The following is a 20,043-nucleotide window of genomic DNA, read 5'->3' on the forward strand; positions in this document are numbered from 1 at the left end:
AATACTACTGACGATGCTCCAGGAAGGTATCCAGTTATCGCTGAATAAAACGCACAACAGAGACATTTTAACTGATGAAACTTGAGGAAAATAAACATACGAGTGCACAAAATATGTGGTTTATCTGTGTTCTTCAATCTTGGGTATTTTTATAAGGAAAGTATATTTATAATGCAATGTTAATCGACATGGCCTTTATCACTGTATATAATACTATCATTCTGTAATATGAAACCACGTCTGGTCACAAAAAGAAGTATTTCAAACACTCGACTATGTTAAGTTAATTTGGAGAAAAAGCATGTCAATAAATTATATCTTTGTTGGACAACAGTTTTGTAAACAGGCTCATACACATGCAAAACTGTATCGCACACGTGCTACTGTAGTACATTTATTCAGACCGATTTTTTGTGCACTGTACAGCCCTAACCAAACCAGTTACAGCTCGAGCTCCTCATTTAGCGATATAGGCTAACGTTACTCCTCCTCAATTTCACGTCCGCTTTCCGTGATGTCGCTCCGCACTGTTGCACACAGTATCCCTAACACACAGACAAATGTACATATATTTTTTACCTTGCTTACTGGTCTTATTCTCTCGTGAGGTGCATCGACACACAGCGCAGATGTTCTCTGGAACTCTTCCACTCTTGCGGGTTCATCCCCGGGCAAAACCCGCGGCGCTGCCCCGCTGGTTCCGTGTCCTCCTCGGACGTGAGTGGCACGGCGCAACTCGACAAAAGACAATATAGAACCCATTATACTATCTACAGTGGATGCGGACAGTAAAGTGATGCCCCGGTTTATTTCTGACATACAGATGTACTCCAAGTGCTCGTGCTGTTTCTGACACGAAGGACAAACGGATTTTCCAATCATTACAAGCGATGTAACATCCAGTGTAGTCAGTCCCAAACTGTTGTGGCGTTGTAGACACGGTGCAAGTCAAATCTTGTCAATCCAAATGTGAGAAATGAGGAAAATAAAGCAGCCTCAATAGAATGGCACCAAAAAGGCCATTACGGCAAATACAGTAGTATAAAGCAATTTTTTAAAATACAGTAAGTCACTGTATGTTGGGGTTTGACGTCACAGAAAATTCCCATGATGCAAAGGGTATTACAGTTATTTACTGTAAAGCGAATTTGCAGTATTATACTGGGTGATATAGGTTATGGAAAAACACAGTCTTTGCATCGCCTTCCTTCTGATCTCAACATTAGTAAAGAGTGGATGAACTTTATTTATAAAGAAGTTCCAGACCGCGTCAATAAGAACTTGGTTCTTTGTTCACTTCATTTTACTGTGGATTCGTTTTCAAACAAAGCACAATTCAACTCAGAATTTTCAGAAAGATTGAAACTAAAAGACGATGCTGTGTGGAATATATTGGATCCGACAGCAATGTCGCACCACACAAGTGTGAGTAACTTTTTTATTATGTGGTCACTATTGCTTTGTCTGTTATTACAGATCGTTTGAAATATATACTGAGTATTTATGCGTTTTTACCTAAATCACAGCACCATCCATCTGTGAAGGATGTAGGCTGTCAAACATACACAGCTGTTAGCCAATCATACTGTGTGGGTGTTTACTTCCCAGTCTACAATCCACCACGCCTATTCAAACAGAGCGTTCAGATGAGGGGGTCAAAACAGGACAGAAAATAGCCTATTACTTCTAAACTATGATGTTTTTTGATGTAAAAAAAAAATGTATAACATTATAAGTGGACCTCAGAGAACAGTACAAAGTAATAAAAAAGGCAGTTCATGACCCATTTGAAGTCAACTACAATGACTGTTAAACATATTTCACTGGACTGCACTGTTTTTATTGTAAATAGACAATGATTTTATTCAGAGATGTGTTTGATGTATTTTTTTTAAAAGTGTCACCTGAATGTATTTTGGAATCTTTGTCTAGTATTAACTTTAAATATCTTTTAATTATATCTGTTAATTGTATGACTTTGGTTATTTATAAATGAATAACCAATGAGATAAGAAATATTGCTAGAAACTATTGTGGTAGATACTAGTGTCTCATAAAAAAGTACTTGTACTGTAAATCAGGAATAGATACTAATAACTGTTAGGATAGTTACTAGTAGAAGAAAGAAGTGCTACTAGATGTGATGAACAAGTGCTTGTGACTGTATATAAAATATGAACCATCATTGAATTACATACTGTTATCTAATAATATCTAATCTTGATAATTAAAAGGAATAAATTAGAAATTAAGTACTAGTAACACACAAATAGGTACTTGTTAGTTTCATGGAATAAGCTTGCAATAAGCCTTCAGCGTTCAATTTAATATGCTAATATGAAACTCATACTCAGTATGTAGCTTTCTGCTACTCCTTTATACATCCATTATATATAGTAATGTCAGCCCCTTTACTCTGATCAAGAGCTCACCAAATTCAGCAGGAATCTCACAAAACCTTGTCTTAAGGGCCTTTCGCACCACTTTAGTTCCAGAACTAAATGTACAGTTACGGAAAGGAGGACTAAGAATCTCCAATGACAACTGGCAGTGGTACATTTGCTACAAGTGCCTGCACTTCAGCGTCCGTCCATCTATGATTTCCTGTGAATTGTCTTGTCTTCTCTTGGCTATTTTCAGAATGAAGCCTTTGGGCAGTTGACATGAGTCACATCACAGTGTCCTGCAGGGTGTTCATCTAAAACTACTTCAAACAGTAGTTTTCTAATTATTTTATAATTATGCTTTCCATTTTTATGACTTTGTATTAAAGGATTAGTTCACTTCCAGAATAAAAATTTCCTGATAATTTACTCACCCCAGATCATCCAAGATGTTCATGTCTTTTTTTGTAAAGGTCGTTTGACTTTCTTTGCATGTTCGCTTTGTAAACACTGGGTCGCTATTTCTGCCTATGTCACGCGTGACTAGGGTTGCAAAATTCTGGGAATTTTCAAGACTGGAAACTTTCCATGGGAATGTATGGGAATTTATGGGAATTCACGGGAATTAATGGGAATAAACTGGAAATTTGCTAAATTGCAGGAACTGGGGACTTAAATGTAGTTGAGAACAAAATCTTGCAGCATAATCTTGGTTAAAACAACCTGATTTAGTGCAATTTCAGTTTAATTTCTACCCTACACACTGCTCAATCACATGCACACAGCACACTGCTTACTGCAGGGCTGTTGAGGCCACACCCCCTACATGCACTGTGCTTTCCTCCATAACATGAACAGATCATTTCTTAAATCCTGCACACAAAATATCAAAATGTCCATCTTGGTAAGTATTCATGTAAATTAAATGAATATTACAAAAAAAAAAAATGTTAACTTCCTTGTGCTGTGTGTAATATACTGTGCAACTAAATTAGGCTATACCATTGTAAAAACAAATACACTGACTGAACAAACCATAGACTGGAACAGCGGTTTGCAAGCCAGGCGTTTTCCACACAGTAACAGAACTAGTAAATCAGTTACAGCATGTGTAACCAAAAAAATCTTTCACATTTTGCAGCTGCTGCATCCTATGATCACACCAGTGAAAATCCAGTTAATATTAATGTAACCGATGCCCTCCCTCGATTTAGTGTTATAGTTCAGAATTGGGGGTTTTAGTTTATAGGAACAACAAAGATGGTAGAAGAGTCACATTTCATGTGTCTTATGCTCGGTGTAAAGGAAGGAGGGCGTTTGTTATTTTACCCAGACTGGGGCAGCCTGCTTTTCTCGTTTGACTGATAAGCATAAACCTTAGCCGCATTTCGATTGGCTATATTCATCTTCATCCAGCAGATGATTCAAGGGAGGTGCAGCCTGCAGCAGAAGTTGTCATTCAGTGTGAACGGAACAGTAATTAAACCACCTGCAGAAAAACGCCATTACATAACTGCTGAGGGGAGGTCTGTGTGTTATTTAAGTGTGACTCAGTCCATGCAACCATACTACTTGGTCTCTCAACAATTTGAAGTGGCAAGTCAGTGCCTTTAACCGCCATTCATCAAGGTGCAGCTGGATTTGAGTACAAAATGTGCATCCTAGTCAATATCCTCCACCTTATAATGGAGCACAAGTCATGTTTATGGCCAGGTTTGCTCTTCTGGTTTACTTCTCTCATTTAGCCTTAATGCACTTTACACATGCTAGTCTTTATGAATGAGTGTACTCTATGAATAGCAGTGCACACATTGTTTGAAGCGAGCACATTGTTTGAGTGCTATTAAGCATTGTTAGTTTGTTCACAAGGTGTATCATGACTTTCTTGAGGATAAAGCAGTTGCTAGAGTCACTGTAACAGCTAAGTTCTTTATAACTGTAATCATCTCAAGTGTATTAAATATAAAAGATTTTTTTCCTTGTTAAAACAATTTTTCCTATTAATATGACCACTACAAATACAATTATAGGGTAGTTCACATAAAATTGTAAATTCTGTTATCATTTACTCTCCCTCATGTCGTTTCAAACCTGTATGACTTTCCTTCTTGTGTGGGACACAAAAGAAGGTATTTGAAGAATGTCTCTCTCTTTTTGTCATTCAGTCAAAGTCAGTGGGATCAAGTGTTGTTTGGATCTGAAACTCTTTACATTACCTTGATGTGTCAGACAGTATTGATTCTTCTTTAGTATTTTGTTAGGACACAACCTATGGTGTGTATATTCCCTCCCCTCTAGTCCCCTAAGAGGGGGATTCCCCTCCATTTTCTCTGAAGCCACACTTGCTGCATTTGAGCCCAAAGACTACATCTAAGTTTTGATATTCTAAATATATTTGATCTATGGGATTCAAGTTTAACTAGCAAATACTAAAAAGTGTTTTTACAGTAGCTAGCTAGCCAGCAAATCAAGATATTAAAAATCTAAGCGAGTTAGCACTATTTCATTGACAATTTATGCTCTTTCTGCTAGCCAGTTTTCTGTTATGATAGAACTACAGTACTGGTCAAAAGTTTGGAAACATTACTATTTTAATGTTTTAAACTTTATTTGATCAAAAATACAGAACAAAACTGTAATATTGCGCAGTATTATTACTGGTATTACAATTTAAAATAATGGTTTTCGGGTTTTAATATACTTTAAAATATAATGTTTTTCTGTGATGCAAAGCTGAATTTTGAACATCATTACTCCAGTCTTCAGTGTCACGTGATTCTTCAGAAATCTTTCTAATATGCTTATTTATAATCAATTTTGGAAACTTTGTTGTGCTGTTTGATATTTTTTTTTTATTACCTGTGATTCTTATTTCAGGATTCTTTGATGAATAAAGAGTTAAAAAAAGAACAGCGTTTTTTTTTTTTTATTACCTGTGATTCTTATTTCAGGATTCTTCGATGAATAAAGAGTTAAAAAAAGAACAGCGTTTATTTAAAATAGAAATCCTTTTTTAACAATACACTACCATCAAAATGTCATTTTTTAAATTTGTATTAGTTTTTATGCATGTGAGCCTATGATCAAACAAAATGTTTATATTTATGTTTGTATATGATAGTTTTATAAATTTCCCCAAAGTTTCAGTGAATTCCTATAAATTCCCCAACCCGGAAAATTTCCGGAAATATTCCACCCCTTTGCAACCCTACGTGTGACCTTTTCAACATGACTACGTTATGCGTAATGTCGAGCTAATGCAATACGTTGTTTACAAAGTATATAAACAATGTTGGTTAAAAAGTATATACATTTTTATTGTTTTTAGAAAATGACCGATCACTTCGTTAGATAAGATCCTTATTCCTCGGCTGGGATCGCGTAGAGCCGTTTGAAGCTGCACTGAAATGGCAATTTGGACCTTCATTGAAGTCCATTATATGGAGAAAAATCCTGGAATGTTTTCCTCAAAAAAACTTAATTTATTTGTGACTGAAGAGAGAAAGACATGAACATCTTGGATGACATGGGGGTGAGTACATTATCAGGAAATTTAAATTCTGGAAGTTAACTAATCCTTTACCATGAGACAAGTAATAATCTTTCATGTGTAAACCTTGTGATTACACGCATCATGTCACTACAGGCTTCCTCTTTATTTTCTCTTCTTTCTTCCTATATTTATTGTTGTATATGGTAGTGTAGACAGAGAGGAGGGGCAGCTCAAGGCTTCAGGCTGGGCTCTTTTGCTTTACAAAACAGTTTTTCCTCATTATGCTTAATTTATTTGTGACTGAAGAAAAAAAGACATGAACATCTTGGATGACATGGGGGTGAGTAAATTATCAGGACATTTTTATTCTGGAAGTGAACTAATCCTTTAAAAGACTACATGGGATTTTTGAACATTTGAAAAAGTCTTCAGAACTGTTTCTGAGGTGGACTGCAAAACTACTTGAAGGTGATTAAAATGGTGACATTGTAACCATATACTGTAAGCACTGCCATTCAAAAGTTTGGGGTCAGTAAGATTTTTTTTTTTTATGTTTTCTTAAAGAGTCTTTTATGCTCGCCAAGGCATATATTTGATATAATAAACATGCAATACAAAAATACTATAAAATTAATATAGCGAAATACTATTATAAATACTATGTGATAGCAAAGCTGAATTTTCTGCAGACATTACTCCAGTCTTCAGTCTGATAAAATCATTCTAATATGCTGATTGGTGCTCAAGAAACATTTTTTATTATTATGAATGTTGAAACATAAATATTTATGTGGAAACAGCGATACATTTTTTCAGAATCCTTTGATAAACAGAAAGAACAGCATTTCTTTGAAATTGATAAAAAAATGAATTACTGTCACCAAACTTTTGTAGTGTAATTATAAGTATATACAATTATATAATAATACTCCTATGTGTAAATTTGGCTGGTGGGTTTGTGTGCTTAGTTATATGCCTTGCATACTGGAAACAGTAAGAAACATTTCATATCTCAGATAAGGCAACTTTGATTATTTATCTACACAAATCTGCATTTTTACTTCCCTTTGAATCCCTCTAAACCACAGTCCAAAAATAAATATCCATACAAAAGGGAAAAAAAAATTAATCTTGTTTTCTGCAAAGTCATGTGTCTTTTACTCTTTGACCTTGTCTGACAAGAGTGTAGGAATCTGACAAACCAAAACCAGTTTGCCGTTTCAGAGAACCAGATTAGTTTCAATATCCTGATTTCCAAGCAGTGAACTGGACTAGTACAGTAGCACCACCCCTTTATTTCTTTTGTCTGTGTCTACTAGCATGCTATTGATGCACTGCATTTGGAGGACACTCTAAAATGGCTTATATTGTATTCAAGATATATATTTTATTACATTATATCAGTTATAATGTTCATGCATTCCTTTGATCAGTTCTCCACTGCAGCATGCGCATGTGGTGGAGACAAATCAAAGCAGATCATGTCATATGTTCACCAGAAGTGTTCATGTCAAACACACTTCTGTCACCTTCACCTGCACAGCCATAGTCACATACGACCTTTAATAGGCCATCATAGATATAAAGGCAAAATCTGCAGAACTAGGCTAGAGCTTACTTGGGTCTAATGTTAAATCTATTTAAAGCACTAATGTCTTGTATAATGAATAACGGTCTCCGAGATTGTTTGTTTTAATGACATTTGTGTCCTCACTCACTCCACACTTAAACTAATATATGAGATTAATTGTAAAGTATGTAAAGTATTTATGTGAAGCATTTGTACAGTTTGTACTCTCCAGTTTATGTATAGGTAATTATTTATATATAGTATATTTACAGTCCATTGTTGTATGTCTGTATTTATGTAGCACCGTGGTCCTGTGAGGCACGACATTTCGTTCCACTGTATGTCCCCACATGTAGCGGAATGACAATAAAGCTCGACTTGACGACCTAAATTGCTCTTATAACTGTCACGTTACCGATTATCACAGAAAATACCTTCTACTTGTCTATCAGTTTAGAAAAAAAAATGGTACGACATTTACTGTTTCATGTAATTCCTAATAGTATTAAAAAAAATATTTTAAGGAATTTGCATTTGATCTGAATGTTTTTTAAGTAGCAGATCCAAAGACCCAAAGCTGACTTTCTGCTCCTTTGCTCAGACAGAGATTATTCATCCTGCTTTTGGCTGTAGGACTATCTGCTCCATGACATACCAGGCATGACCCTCTTACAGCACAGATAAATCTGCATCCCCCTGCCTTTCACCTCCTCTGGTTATCACTCCAGCCACAGGTCAGTTCTCTGGCATTCTGGGCAGGAACTGTATTAACAGTATATCTGCTTTAAAATGATTTTTCTCGTGAAACAGCAAGTTTAGGGTCATTACGTTTTTTTTGGTTTTTTTTGTGGAAAGAAAATATTTTTATTCCGCAAGGGCACATTAAATTGATCAAAAGTTACGGTAAAGACATTAATAATGTTACAAAAGATTTTTGTTTAAAATAAGTGCTGTTCTTTTGAACTTTCTATTCATCCAAGAATCATGAAAAAATGTATCACTGTTTCCACAAAAATATTAAGCAGCACAACTGTTTTCAACAGTTATAATTTTAAAAAAAATTGCCACCAAATCAGCATATTAGAATGATTTAATAACATATTAGATTTTATTTTTATGATTCTGTTTGGTGGCACAGAAATTAGATGTTTCACCTTCACCTTTGTTTGCTATATCAAAACTGAGTTTCCAACAGTTTTTCTTGCCCATTTTAATAGTCTTCTGGCTGTCATTTTGTTTTTCAGAACATAAGATGGAAGAAATAGATTCTGTGAGATTCAAGCCCTTGACAGAAGATTCCAATTTCCAGTTGACATACTCTGCTGACACCATCAGTATTGATGGTTGGATATTTAACTTGTTTAGTTACTGTAGCTATGTGATTTAAACGTGTCATGATCACAGATTTGTTTGTTGATGTTAAGGGAAATATATATTTACTCCTCTTCTACACAGATGGACTTTATAATGCGCTACGTGAAGATTTGGAAGCAGATGCTCGGGACTTTGAGGCTCCCACCTGGAGTTTAGCTGTTGACCAGCAATATTTAAAAGACTTGTCCAAAGAGGACATTAAAAGACAGGATGTAATACATGGTATGTGTTTTTGTTACGTCTTTTTTGTCTCATTGTCATAGAAAAGTTAATAATTTGCAGTGTACGTGATCTTTTAAAAGTGTGTTATCATTATCATGGCAGAGCTGATTCAGACAGAAATAAACCATGTGCGGACGCTAAAGCTGGTTTTGGGCGTATACGTGCGGGAACTGCGTGAGACCCTGCAAATGGATGAGACACAGCTGGAAAGACTGTTTCCACAGGTGGACAGCCTGCTGCAGGTACACCAGCTTTTCCTCAACCGCCTTAAACAGCGAAGAATCGATTCCTTGGAGCCAGGCAGTACCCAGAATTACTGCATCCACAGAATTGGAGACATTCTTATGGCACAGGTATCTTTATTATATATCTGCTGTAGGATTCCCAATATTCCAGATGTATATGCCTTAAAGGCTTGAGGATCAATAGCTAGTTATACAACAAAAGACCAATTACTGACCTGGATTAGACTTTGATTTCTCAAGCTGCATGCTTTGGATCACCAAACTGTCAGTTATAGCTATTGTCCTTCATATGATCTTTGAGTCCACATTCCCCAGAGCTGAGCTAAGCAGCAGGTGCTTCCTGAAATGAATGGAATTATTGTTTCAAAATTAAATTAGGTTGCCATACAATGGCCCCAAAAAGTATTTGGATACTCAAGCTGTACTTAATGTATTAATGTCATTGCATTATATAACAAATTATCAAAGTATTCAAGCATTTTACTAAAACATTTTTTGTTAGGCTTTAACTTGAGAACTTTTTTTTTTTTTTTTGTGGAATATGTTCATAGTAAATATAATGAACCACATTGCTAGAACAACTGTGTAACACCTAAGACTGGAGCAATGGCAGCGGAAAATTCATCAGTATTCATCAATTTTAAAATATATTAAAATAGAAAACAGTTATAATGTTTTACAATATTATTGTATTTTTGATCAAATAAATATAGCATATGCTGAGCATAAGAGACTTCTTTCAAAAACATTGAAAAAATCTGACACCAAACATTTAAATGGTAATGTATGATTAAATGAAGCAGTGTTCATTACTGATTTTAAAAGTTTTGGTGTGTAAATATCCTGAATATTTATTTATTAACCTTTGGCGTTGTTATAAAAATCTTTTACTTTTAACAATGGTACTACTCTCTGATCTGCGTGTATGATTGTGTGTGTAGTTTTCAGGTGAAATAAGAGACAGACTGCAATACTGCTATGGAGTGTTCTGCAGTCACCACACCGATGCAGTCAGCTTCTACAAAGACTTGATGCAAAACAACAAGAAGTTCCAGAGTTTTATACGAGTAAGATCTGACCTTTTGTTGTCAAGTTTTAAAAGAACTTCTTGAAATAGTTTTATAATATTCTTTTTTTAAATAAATAATATTCAATTAATAATTTCACTTTCTGATAACAACACCATTTTCTGTCCTCAGAAAGTATGTCAGATGTCTATTTTGCGGAGATTAGGAATACCAGAGATTATTCTCCTTATAACACAGCGTATCACAAAGTATCCAGTTTTGTTTGAACGTGTCATTAAATACACTACAGGTACGGCTTTTAAATTAAGTAGTTTTATTTTTCTTTCAAGAAAACAATATGTTCTGTTTTGAGTTTTTATAGTTTATATATAGTATAAACTATAAAACTATATAGTTTATGTAAATGTAACTCCAAAAAAGTTACACTTAATGTTTAAAAGTTTGGGGTCAGTAAGGTTTTTTTTTTTATGTTATTCAACATCTCAAGTTGACTCAGAGGAGCATAGGAACCTTGTACAAGGTCTGGAACTGCTGAAAAACACCATATCACAAGTAAATACCCACGTTGACGAGTTTGAGAAAGCAGCACGGCTGAGGGACTTGAGCAGTAAACTGGAGCCCAAGTCCCAGGTCAAGATGACCCACGGAAGAGTGTTCCGCAGAGAGGACATGCTGCAGGGTGAGAGGAGGCTGCTTCATGAGGGCATTCTCAACTGGAGGCTAACTTCTAACAAAAGCAAAGGTGATCACTCTGCCAATAACAGATCCATTATCACTGGACTTATTAAAGGTGCTGTATGTTAGTTTTTGACTCTACTAAAGCATAAAAATACCATAATATGTTTGCAGATATTTAAGAAACATGCTAAGTTAACATACTTGTTTATCTGAAAAACAATGCTACAGTCAGTTATTCTCCTTTGAAAATGTGCGTTCCGGGCCGGAATGTCGGTCTCTGTTTTGGTTTGTGAAACCCGCCCACTGCCAGTTTACCCATTTGTATTTCGGCACACCGGGTTGCCAGTTGGCGGAAAACATGGCGTATTTCATTTCATTCATCGTCAAGTGCGGTTCCTGTTGGTGTAGTCAATCTAGCAACCTGCGTGTGCATCAAGTCTGAGGAGGAGGGGCCGGGTGAAAAAACCCTCTCCCAATATTTTGAATTTGAACTGCAATACCTAGTTCAACTACTCGGTGTCAATCCTACATACAGCACCTTTAATAGAAATTCATTAAAACATTATAGTTTAATTTGCATTTTCATCTCTTGTTATTTCCCATCAACTCGGGATCTGATGCTGTAGGCCATTTTGCTTATTTTTTTCTGTAATTATCTGTAATTTTGCTTTGCTCATCTGATAACTAACTGACATATTAGTATTTTCTCTCATATGCCTTTAGATGTCCTTGTCTTGCTGTTGTCAGATGTTTTGCTGCTGTTACTGGAGAAAGATCAGCGACTTACCTTTGCCTCTCTGGTGAGCAGAATGTAATAATTTGGCATGTCGTTTATGTCTAGTTTACAGTTGTCATTATCATTAAATGTCAGCTGTCTAATGTGCTCCTGTAGGACGGTAAGCCTGCGGTGATCTCACTGCTGAAGCTCATTGTGCGTGATGTGGCTCATGACGAGAAGGCCTTGTTTCTGATCTCAGCCTCCTCAGACACTCCAGAGATGTATGAGTTTCACACCTCCTCCGGAGAGGAGCGCAAAACCTGGAGAGACCAAATCTGGAAGGCCGTGGAACAGTGTGTTTTATAAGCAGTCATTTTTTTAAGAATACACTAATGTTTAAAAGTCTCTTATGTTCACCACATTTATTTGATCAAAATATTCTAATCTGAAATATTATTATAATAACATTTATTACATGAAGCATCAGTGTTTGAAGTTTTAAAGGGGTCATATGATGCGATTTCAAGTTTTCCTTTCTCTTTGGAGTGTTACAAGCTGATTGTGCATAGATAAGATCCCTGAAGTTGCAAAGACTAAAGTCTCAAAACCCCGGGTTGCCAGTTGGCGGAAAACACAGCGTATTTAATTTCATTTATCGTCAAGTGTGCTCGTTCCTGTTGGTGTAGTCAATCTAGCAACCTGCGTGTGCATCAAGTCTGAGGAGGAGGGGCCGGGTGAAAAAACCCTCTCCCAATATTTTGAATTTGAACTGCAATACCTAGTTCAACTACTCGGCGTCAATCCTACTTGGCGGAAAACACAGCGTATTTAATTTCATTTATCGTCAAGTGTGCTCGTTCCTGTTGGTGTAGTCAATCTAGCAACCTGCGTGTGCATCAAGTCTGAGGAGGAGGGGCCGGGTGAAAAAACCCTCTCCCAATATTTTGAATTTGAACTGCAATACCTAGTTCAACTACTCGGTGTCAATCCTACATACAGCACCTTTAATAGAAATTCATTAAAACATTATAGTTTAATTTGCATTTTCATCTCTTGTTATTTCCCATCAACTCGGGATCTGATGCTGTAGGCCATTTTGCTTATTTTTTTCTGTAATTATCTGTAATTTTGCTTTGCTCATCTGATAACTAACTGACATATTAGTATTTTCTCTCATATGCCTTTAGATGTCCTTGTCTTGCTGTTGTCAGATGTTTTGCTGCTGTTACTGGAGAAAGATCAGCGACTTACCTTTGCCTCTCTGGTGAGCAGAATGTAATAATTTGGCATGTCGTTTATGTCTAGTTTACAGTTGTCATTATCATTAAATGTCAGCTGTCTAATGTGCTCCTGTAGGACGGTAAGCCTGCGGTGATCTCACTGCTGAAGCTCATTGTGCGTGATGTGGCTCATGACGAGAAGGCCTTGTTTCTGATCTCAGCCTCCTCAGACACTCCAGAGATGTATGAGTTTCACACCTCCTCCGGAGAGGAGCGCAAAACCTGGAGAGACCAAATCTGGAAGGCCGTGGAACAGTGTGTTTTATAAGCAGTCATTTTTTTAAGAATACACTAATGTTTAAAAGTCTCTTATGTTCACCACATTTATTTGATCAAAATATTCTAATCTGAAATATTATTATAATAACATTTATTACATGAAGCATCAGTGTTTGAAGTTTTAAAGGGGTCATATGATGCGATTTCAAGTTTTCCTTTCTCTTTGGAGTGTTACAAGCTGTTTGTGAATAGATAAGATCCCTGAAGTTGCAAAGACTAAAGTCTCAAAACCAAAGAGATATTCTTTATCAAAGTTAAGACTCTGCCACGCCCCCTAAAACGGCTGGTTCTAACACACCCCCACATATCTACATCACTATGTGGAAATATTTGCATAATGCCGCCCAAATGTTCACACAAAGAAAGAAGGCGTGGTTTCAGTAACAGTTAGTATTGAAGCAGCCATGTCAGGGAGACGCTGTGTTTCTAGGCGAAAGCAAAAGCACTTTATTTGGCCTTCCGAAAGTAGATGCATTTAGGAATCTTTAAGATTACTTACAACAGAACAGCAATGCATTTTATGGACGACCGTTTCAACTACAATAGTGTACAGTATTTGAAAAATAATTGTTTTTTAACATTAAAGCATGTCAACATATTCTGTTACACCAAATACACAAAATAATGATCTTTAAAAAAGCATGACCCCTTTAATGTCTTCAAATCTTATCAATGTTTCAATTTTTGTGGAAACTGACATTTTTTTTCAGGTTTCTTGGAATAGAAAGCTCAGAAGCATTTATTTAAAATAGAAATTGTATAATAATAATAATAATACATTTTATTTATAATGCGCTTTTCTCACACCCAAAGCTACAACATAGTAAAATACAATAATACAGTATGGAATACAATATAAAACAAATCAATACCCTAATCAGCAGCTGACACTTAATCATGGTAAGCAATTTTAAAAAGGTGGGTTTTCAACAGTTTCTTAAAAGTGCTTAGTGTGGGAGTGCTTCGAACATTCCATAACCTTAGGCCGGCGTAAGAGAAAGCTCTCTGTCCCATAGTTTTTAATCTACAGTGGGGCTGATGGAGGAAAAGAGAATCAGCAGAACGTAGAGGACGAGATGGCATGTAAGGGGTAACTAAATCACAAACATAAGAAGTAAATTGCTTATGCATCTCAGTCTAACATTATAAATGTCTTTACTGTCAATTTTTAAGTTAATGTGTCCTTGATGACTAAAAGTATTAATTTCTTTCAAAAAAATCTTACTGACCTCAGACGTTTGTACTGTAGTATATATTACATTGAAAAAAGTAAATTATTAACAAATAGTACTTCTTAAGGGTGATTGTGAGCTGGTTACGTCATGTCAATCAAAAGGCTAAAAATGTGTCAGACTATTGCAATCACAAACTCGTGCAGTGAAGAAAATGACAGATGAGTTGCAATTTGCAGTGAAAGTCAGCCTTTGTATGGCTTACTTATATTTGTCATTGGACGTTAAACTGGATATATGTAAACATTTATCTAAAAAAAAATCGAAAATATATGAGTAATATATCAAGATGTTTCTGGGATTATTTCTAACGTCAGTATTCTGGTTTTGTTTCAGCTGTCCTGAAGAGGAGAAAGAGGAGCCAGAAGAACTTCCTGAGAGGATCCAAGACTTTCAAAGTAACATGCACATTTCTGTATCACAATCTATGATTTTAGTCCTTCTTTCTCTGCTGTAAAATGAGCTGTCGTCACATTTAATGTTGTCTTTTTTTTCTGAATGGTGTTTTCTGAGCAGGGAATCTTTGTGTGTGTGATGCCTTGATCGAGCTGCACCTTAAAGAGAAGCAGAGTTTATTCTCCAGCATGGCAGCCTATGTGACAGGTGTTACCGACATCTCACCAAGTGAGCGCCATCTGCTGCATGGGAATGCAGCAGAGCCCCTGCAGGGGGAACAACTTCTCATTGGAGCTGTAAAAGATGGTGAGACTTTCACTGCACAGTAGCAAAGGGAATTTGTGTTTATATTCAGTATTGATGTTTTATGGTATAAAAGTACAGCTCTGTAGAATAGAGATAGCTTGGGTTACCTTTATTTTATTTTTATTTTATATTATATTATTTTAAGCAGTTATATTATTGCTTTTATAAAATGATTACCACACAATACAGATATTAAAACTGAAAATTTATGTATTGATATGTTACCTTTTTGAAGTAAATTAATTAAATGCCATCCTTCCATTGTAGTAATAAATAGTTCCTGACAGTTACAATAAATGGCAAGTGAATGATCCTTGGTGTGACGTCTCACCTTATGGAGCTCAAATAAAAACAGAATAGGAATTGATCTGATCTGCTCTTCTTTCTTTTTTTTACACCTTTTATAATGTTTTTTCACACACATACATCTGCTTATATGTATATTAGATTAATGTGATGTATTTGAATGCTAAATCTTTCTTCAGTGGAGATTTTACAGAACTTGCTGGTAACATGTGAGCAGGGCCAAACTCCTTCCTCTGGAGAGGGGATGGATCTGGTCCCATTATACAAGAGACCCGATGTTTTCACAGGCTTTGACAGTGATGCCTGCATGCTGCCAGGAAGTAAGAGAAGCTTTCAAAAAATATCTACTTTATTTCATGACACTAGTCTAATAGTTATATATTCATTCCCATTAACTATTGGACTTATTTGCAGATGGTATTGATAGTTTAATGGAAAGAAAGAGGGACAGAAGTCAGTGGGCCAACTCGGACCCTCAGCACAGAGAGCTTTATTCTGATGAATACCTGGAGCTGTCGGTGAGCTGACACTAAAGTATCATACCTGTTATTTTTTGCAGTGGTACTGGAATGTAAACCAGATTGTATGTTCTTGCTTTTGACCCTTTAGGCAGATGAGGAGATAACTCTACAGAGCTGGAGTGCATATCCTTCAGCCTTCTTTCCTAAAACAGAGGTGAGATTTAATATTTGATTATACTGTTTGTTTGGAATAAAGACTCTTTTACCCAAAACTTCTGATGACTGACATTGTGATAACTCTAAAGCCGCCTATTCAGTATGTCTGAAAATTGACGACAGTGTTAAAATGTTAATATTATTTTTAAAAAAAGTTTGAGACTAGAATGTATGTGACCGCCTGTCCAAATGAAATGTATTCTAATAAAAACTATGAGTGCAATGTGAGAATTACCAATATGTTTTTCCAGTAAAATGTTTTTCCTTAAACAGCATTGGGCCTTTATGAATAATTATTTCCAAAATTATTAATATTGACTAATCATTAATTTTACCATGGTGAACAGCTGCTTCATAACCAAATTTCTGTGCGACTGCCACTAAGAGGCAAAATGCAACAATCATATGTGAATGTCGACAGCGTAAGGTTGAATGAGTCAGTGCCCTAAATATCCCAAATCTTTATGTACAGATCTGGATTAAATGCAAACCTGATTTCAGGGGGGGGTGTTCTTCGTTTGTTGTGCAGATATATTTTTAGGGGTTTTATGAGGTGACCAGAACACTTCTTCTTGTTTTTATGCTGCTATGATTAAGTTTGTACCTTTATTATGACAACCAGTACGCACAAACTAACATAAGTGACTGCAGTGTGTAATATTCTAATATTCTATTGTGTAGTTCACTTCAAACATATTTAACTTTAATTGAACATAATCTGTTTTTATTTCCACAGCTTTATGACACTGTAACTAAACTGTCTCAGAAGCTTTACAGCCTTCAGGTAATCCAAACTTTAAATATGCATTTCATGTAGTGCTTCACTCTCATAATTGTCAAATGATTATCAAATGATTCATTATCTCTTGCCTTTGATTTATCATTTTAAATAAACGATTCATCTGTGTAGATTCAGATCAACACAAATAATTTCTTCATCTGTTCCCTTCCATTCTCAGTCTGTCGTCCAGCAGCTAGAGAGCCACATAGTGGTACAACGCGCCACTATTAAGGAGCTGATGTCCCGACCCCGGGGCAATACTCTCTTGGAAAAGGAAAAGCATCGGAACCTGGAAAAGCAGCGCGAGGAGCTGGCCAACTTCCACCGGCTCCAGAATCAGCACCGACAGGAGCAGGTGCAGTGGGAGCAGGAAAGAGAGCGGCAGAGGGTGCAGGCAGAGATCAGGGAGAAGGAGCTGAGGGACAGAGAGCTGGAATGCAGCGAACAGGAAAAAAAGTTGGCAGAGGAAAAACAGGAACTGGCCAGGTGGAAATCAGAATACCAGGAGGATCTGGAGCGGCTCCGAGACTCCATGCGCTCTGTAGAGAAGGACAGAGAGAAGCTGGAGAAGGACAGAGAAAGGCTGGAGCAGCTGGAGAAGAAGTATAAGAAAAATGAGAATGTACTGAACACTGCAACCTTTCCCATGGAGAATGAACAGATAAAGGTATGATGGGTGACAAAATAATAGAAATCACAATTAAAGTACCTAATATGTGTACATGCATAAACTTGCCTGCCTTTCTAGCTACCTCCACCTTACCCCATATTGAATATTGTTACTCCCGGCTTCGACGAGAGGCCTCCTCTGGTACCACCACGCAGGGAGAGCATCGCCAACCTTCCAGTTAAACCAGAAGTGCCCATTCACCTCATTAGCACCACCAACCAATCCCACAAAGCCAGCTCTGTCCAGCAAAAGATCCCCACCAAGCTGGCTGCCCAAACTAAAGGCAAGGAGAAGCACAGCAAGCAAAGGAATTCCCACCATCGCACCAAGAGTGCAGGTATGAACTGCTTTAATAACTCCAGTACATTCTGTGAGCTGATGTTTTGTTTTGTGGGCAGTGGTAAATATATAACGGTAAGATTTAGTTGATTTTAATTGAACTCGAATGTCTTTTCACACTTTTAGCTGGCATAGAGGTGTCTCAGGTACTTCCCATAAAAGGTCTAGGAAAGGAAGGAGGCAGTTTAAGAGCCATGAGATCCAAAAGTCCCCACCGGCTCCATCCAGGTGAAACTTCTTGATTCTGTATCTCACCTTAAGTTCAGCTTCTTTCTCTCTTGGGATAGGTCTGTTCCTGGTTAAAAAGTTCAATTTTCTTTGTTTAAAGGAATAGTACACCTAGGAATTAAATTCAGTAATTTACTCACCCTCATTTTAATCCAAGCCTGTATGATTTTTTGGGGTGGTGAATTATCGTTTCTTATTCTGCCTTTTTTTCTCTTTGTACACTGTGTATCTTCATATTACTTCAAAGCAGCACTGTTTTAGTCTTTTAAACTATTCACCATTCATATGTGTTTTTGCATTAGTAAATCCATTTCTGTGGTGTTTCTGTAGATATGTTTGTCCATCCAGAGCAGTTATCCAGCTCCATACCCTCTCATTCAGGAAACAGCATCAGGAAACACAACCACAATCATATCACACACAGTACCCAGCCAGGACACTGTAAAACCAAAGACAACGCAATTGCAGAAGACATATTTTACTTTTAATAACCCTGTGCAATCTGCGAGACTACAACATTGTTGCAGAGGGATTCTTATTTCTCTAACATGACCTGCATTTTTCAAAGAAATTAAATCACAGTCACAGTATATCAGAACAAAATCCTGTTCAGGTCTGTCTCAATGATTTGTTGTTCCTGTAAATAGCTGTTTTTAGTTATTTTTTGTGATTTTAATTCAGGGATGTTTGGCCCCACAAGTGTTGCACTGGAAAGTTTTAGCGTTCTTCCTGGACTCTTTGTAGGAGACATGTAATCAAGAGCTTCTCTCAAAAAAGTGTAGATCTATTTAATGTGTGGTAAATTTACTTTTGGAGTTTTTCTCCAGTTTCTGTGCCAATCGAGGGATCTTTTACATTGTTTTGCTTCTGTTAACTGGAGAATTATGTTATATTTGAGCAAATATTTTGTAGTGTTTTAGAAAAAAAAATAGCCTTGTTTTTCTTTTATGAGTTGGGGATAAATGCTCATTACTACTGAATGTCAAAGGTACCACGGTGTATTTCTTTTAGTTTCTAAATGTTATACTGCATGGCACAATTCTGTTGGATCATTAATTTGATTTTATACATAGAAAATACAGACTGTCTTAATTAGAAATGTTCATTGTAAATAGTGCAGAACAAACGCAGCTTTTTTTTTTTTCTCTCATAGAGAACTGTTGCACTTTTAAGTGCTTGTCATTTGCTGTGTTACATGAACAAACATAAAACCTGTGTACTCAGTTTTACTTCACACTGTTTGTCATTATTCACAGAAAAACGGCTATTTTGCCCAAAAGTGATCATTTACTCATTTAATCAACCTCACGCTGTCCATAAGACGTCCACGCTGCCATTTTCCACAGTGACGCCAAATTCCACTGGTCTTCTCACGTGTCCTTTAAATTGATCACTACAAGTTAAGTTTGAATATGCAGTACCATATGTGACCCTGGACCACAAAACCAGTCTTAAGTGTCAATTTTTCGAAATTGAGATTTATACATCATCTGAAAGCTGAATAAATAAGCTTTCCATTGATGTGTGGTTTGTTAGGATAGGACAATATTTGGACAATAGTTGGATCTGAGATACAACTATTTGAAAATCTGGAATCTGAGGGTGCAAAAAAAATCTAAATATTGAGAAAATTGCCTTTAAAGTTGTCCAAATTAAGTCCTTAGCAATGCATATTACTAAACAAAAATTAAGTTTTGATATATTTACGGTAGGAAATTTACAAAATATCTTCATGGAACATGATCTTTACTTAATATCCTAATGATTTTTGGCATAAAAGAAAAATCGATAATTTTGACCCATACAGTGTATTGTTGGCTTCAAATATACCCGTGCA

At 36.3% G+C, this 20,043-nt stretch overlaps 1 protein-coding gene across 2 annotated transcripts in view; it reads left to right on the forward strand.

Moving 5' to 3' along the window:
• Positions 1-19,359, forward strand: part of arhgef18a (rho/rac guanine nucleotide exchange factor (GEF) 18a) — a 23,245-nt gene extending 3,886 nt beyond the window's left edge. Inside the window, exons 2-21 of one of the 2 annotated variants that reach the window (XM_016448342.1) lie at positions 8,049-8,181; positions 8,692-8,790; positions 8,903-9,043; positions 9,146-9,396; positions 10,230-10,355; positions 10,488-10,605; positions 10,804-11,058; positions 11,718-11,794; positions 11,887-11,890; positions 11,972-12,065; positions 14,840-14,901; positions 15,020-15,205; positions 15,691-15,831; positions 15,926-16,029; positions 16,121-16,186; positions 16,925-16,972; positions 17,148-17,636; positions 17,718-17,976; positions 18,105-18,206; positions 18,537-19,359. In XM_016448342.1, the coding sequence (XP_016303828.1) occupies positions 8,700-8,790; positions 8,903-9,043; positions 9,146-9,396; positions 10,230-10,355; positions 10,488-10,605; positions 10,804-11,058; positions 11,718-11,794; positions 11,887-11,890; positions 11,972-12,065; positions 14,840-14,901; positions 15,020-15,205; positions 15,691-15,831; positions 15,926-16,029; positions 16,121-16,186; positions 16,925-16,972; positions 17,148-17,636; positions 17,718-17,976; positions 18,105-18,206; positions 18,537-18,694 (2,772 nt within the window). In that variant the 5' untranslated portion in view covers positions 8,049-8,181; positions 8,692-8,699 and the 3' untranslated portion in view covers positions 18,695-19,359. Of the gene's footprint in view, positions 1-8,048; positions 8,182-8,691; positions 8,791-8,902; positions 9,044-9,145; positions 9,397-10,229; positions 10,356-10,487; positions 10,606-10,803; positions 11,059-11,717; positions 11,795-11,886; positions 12,066-14,839; positions 14,902-15,019; positions 15,206-15,690; positions 15,832-15,925; positions 16,030-16,120; positions 16,187-16,924; positions 16,973-17,147; positions 17,637-17,717; positions 17,977-18,104; positions 18,207-18,536 lie in introns of both variants that reach the window. The other variant, XM_016448340.1, reaches the window with a different exon arrangement.
• Positions 19,360-20,043: the final 684 nt, after the last annotated feature.

The sequence above is a fragment of the Sinocyclocheilus anshuiensis genome, unplaced genomic scaffold (assembly GCF_001515605.1).
Source record: "Sinocyclocheilus anshuiensis isolate Anshui unplaced genomic scaffold, SAMN03320099.WGS_v1.1 scaffold940, whole genome shotgun sequence".
NCBI classification, from domain to species: Eukaryota; Metazoa; Chordata; class Actinopteri; order Cypriniformes; family Cyprinidae; genus Sinocyclocheilus; species Sinocyclocheilus anshuiensis.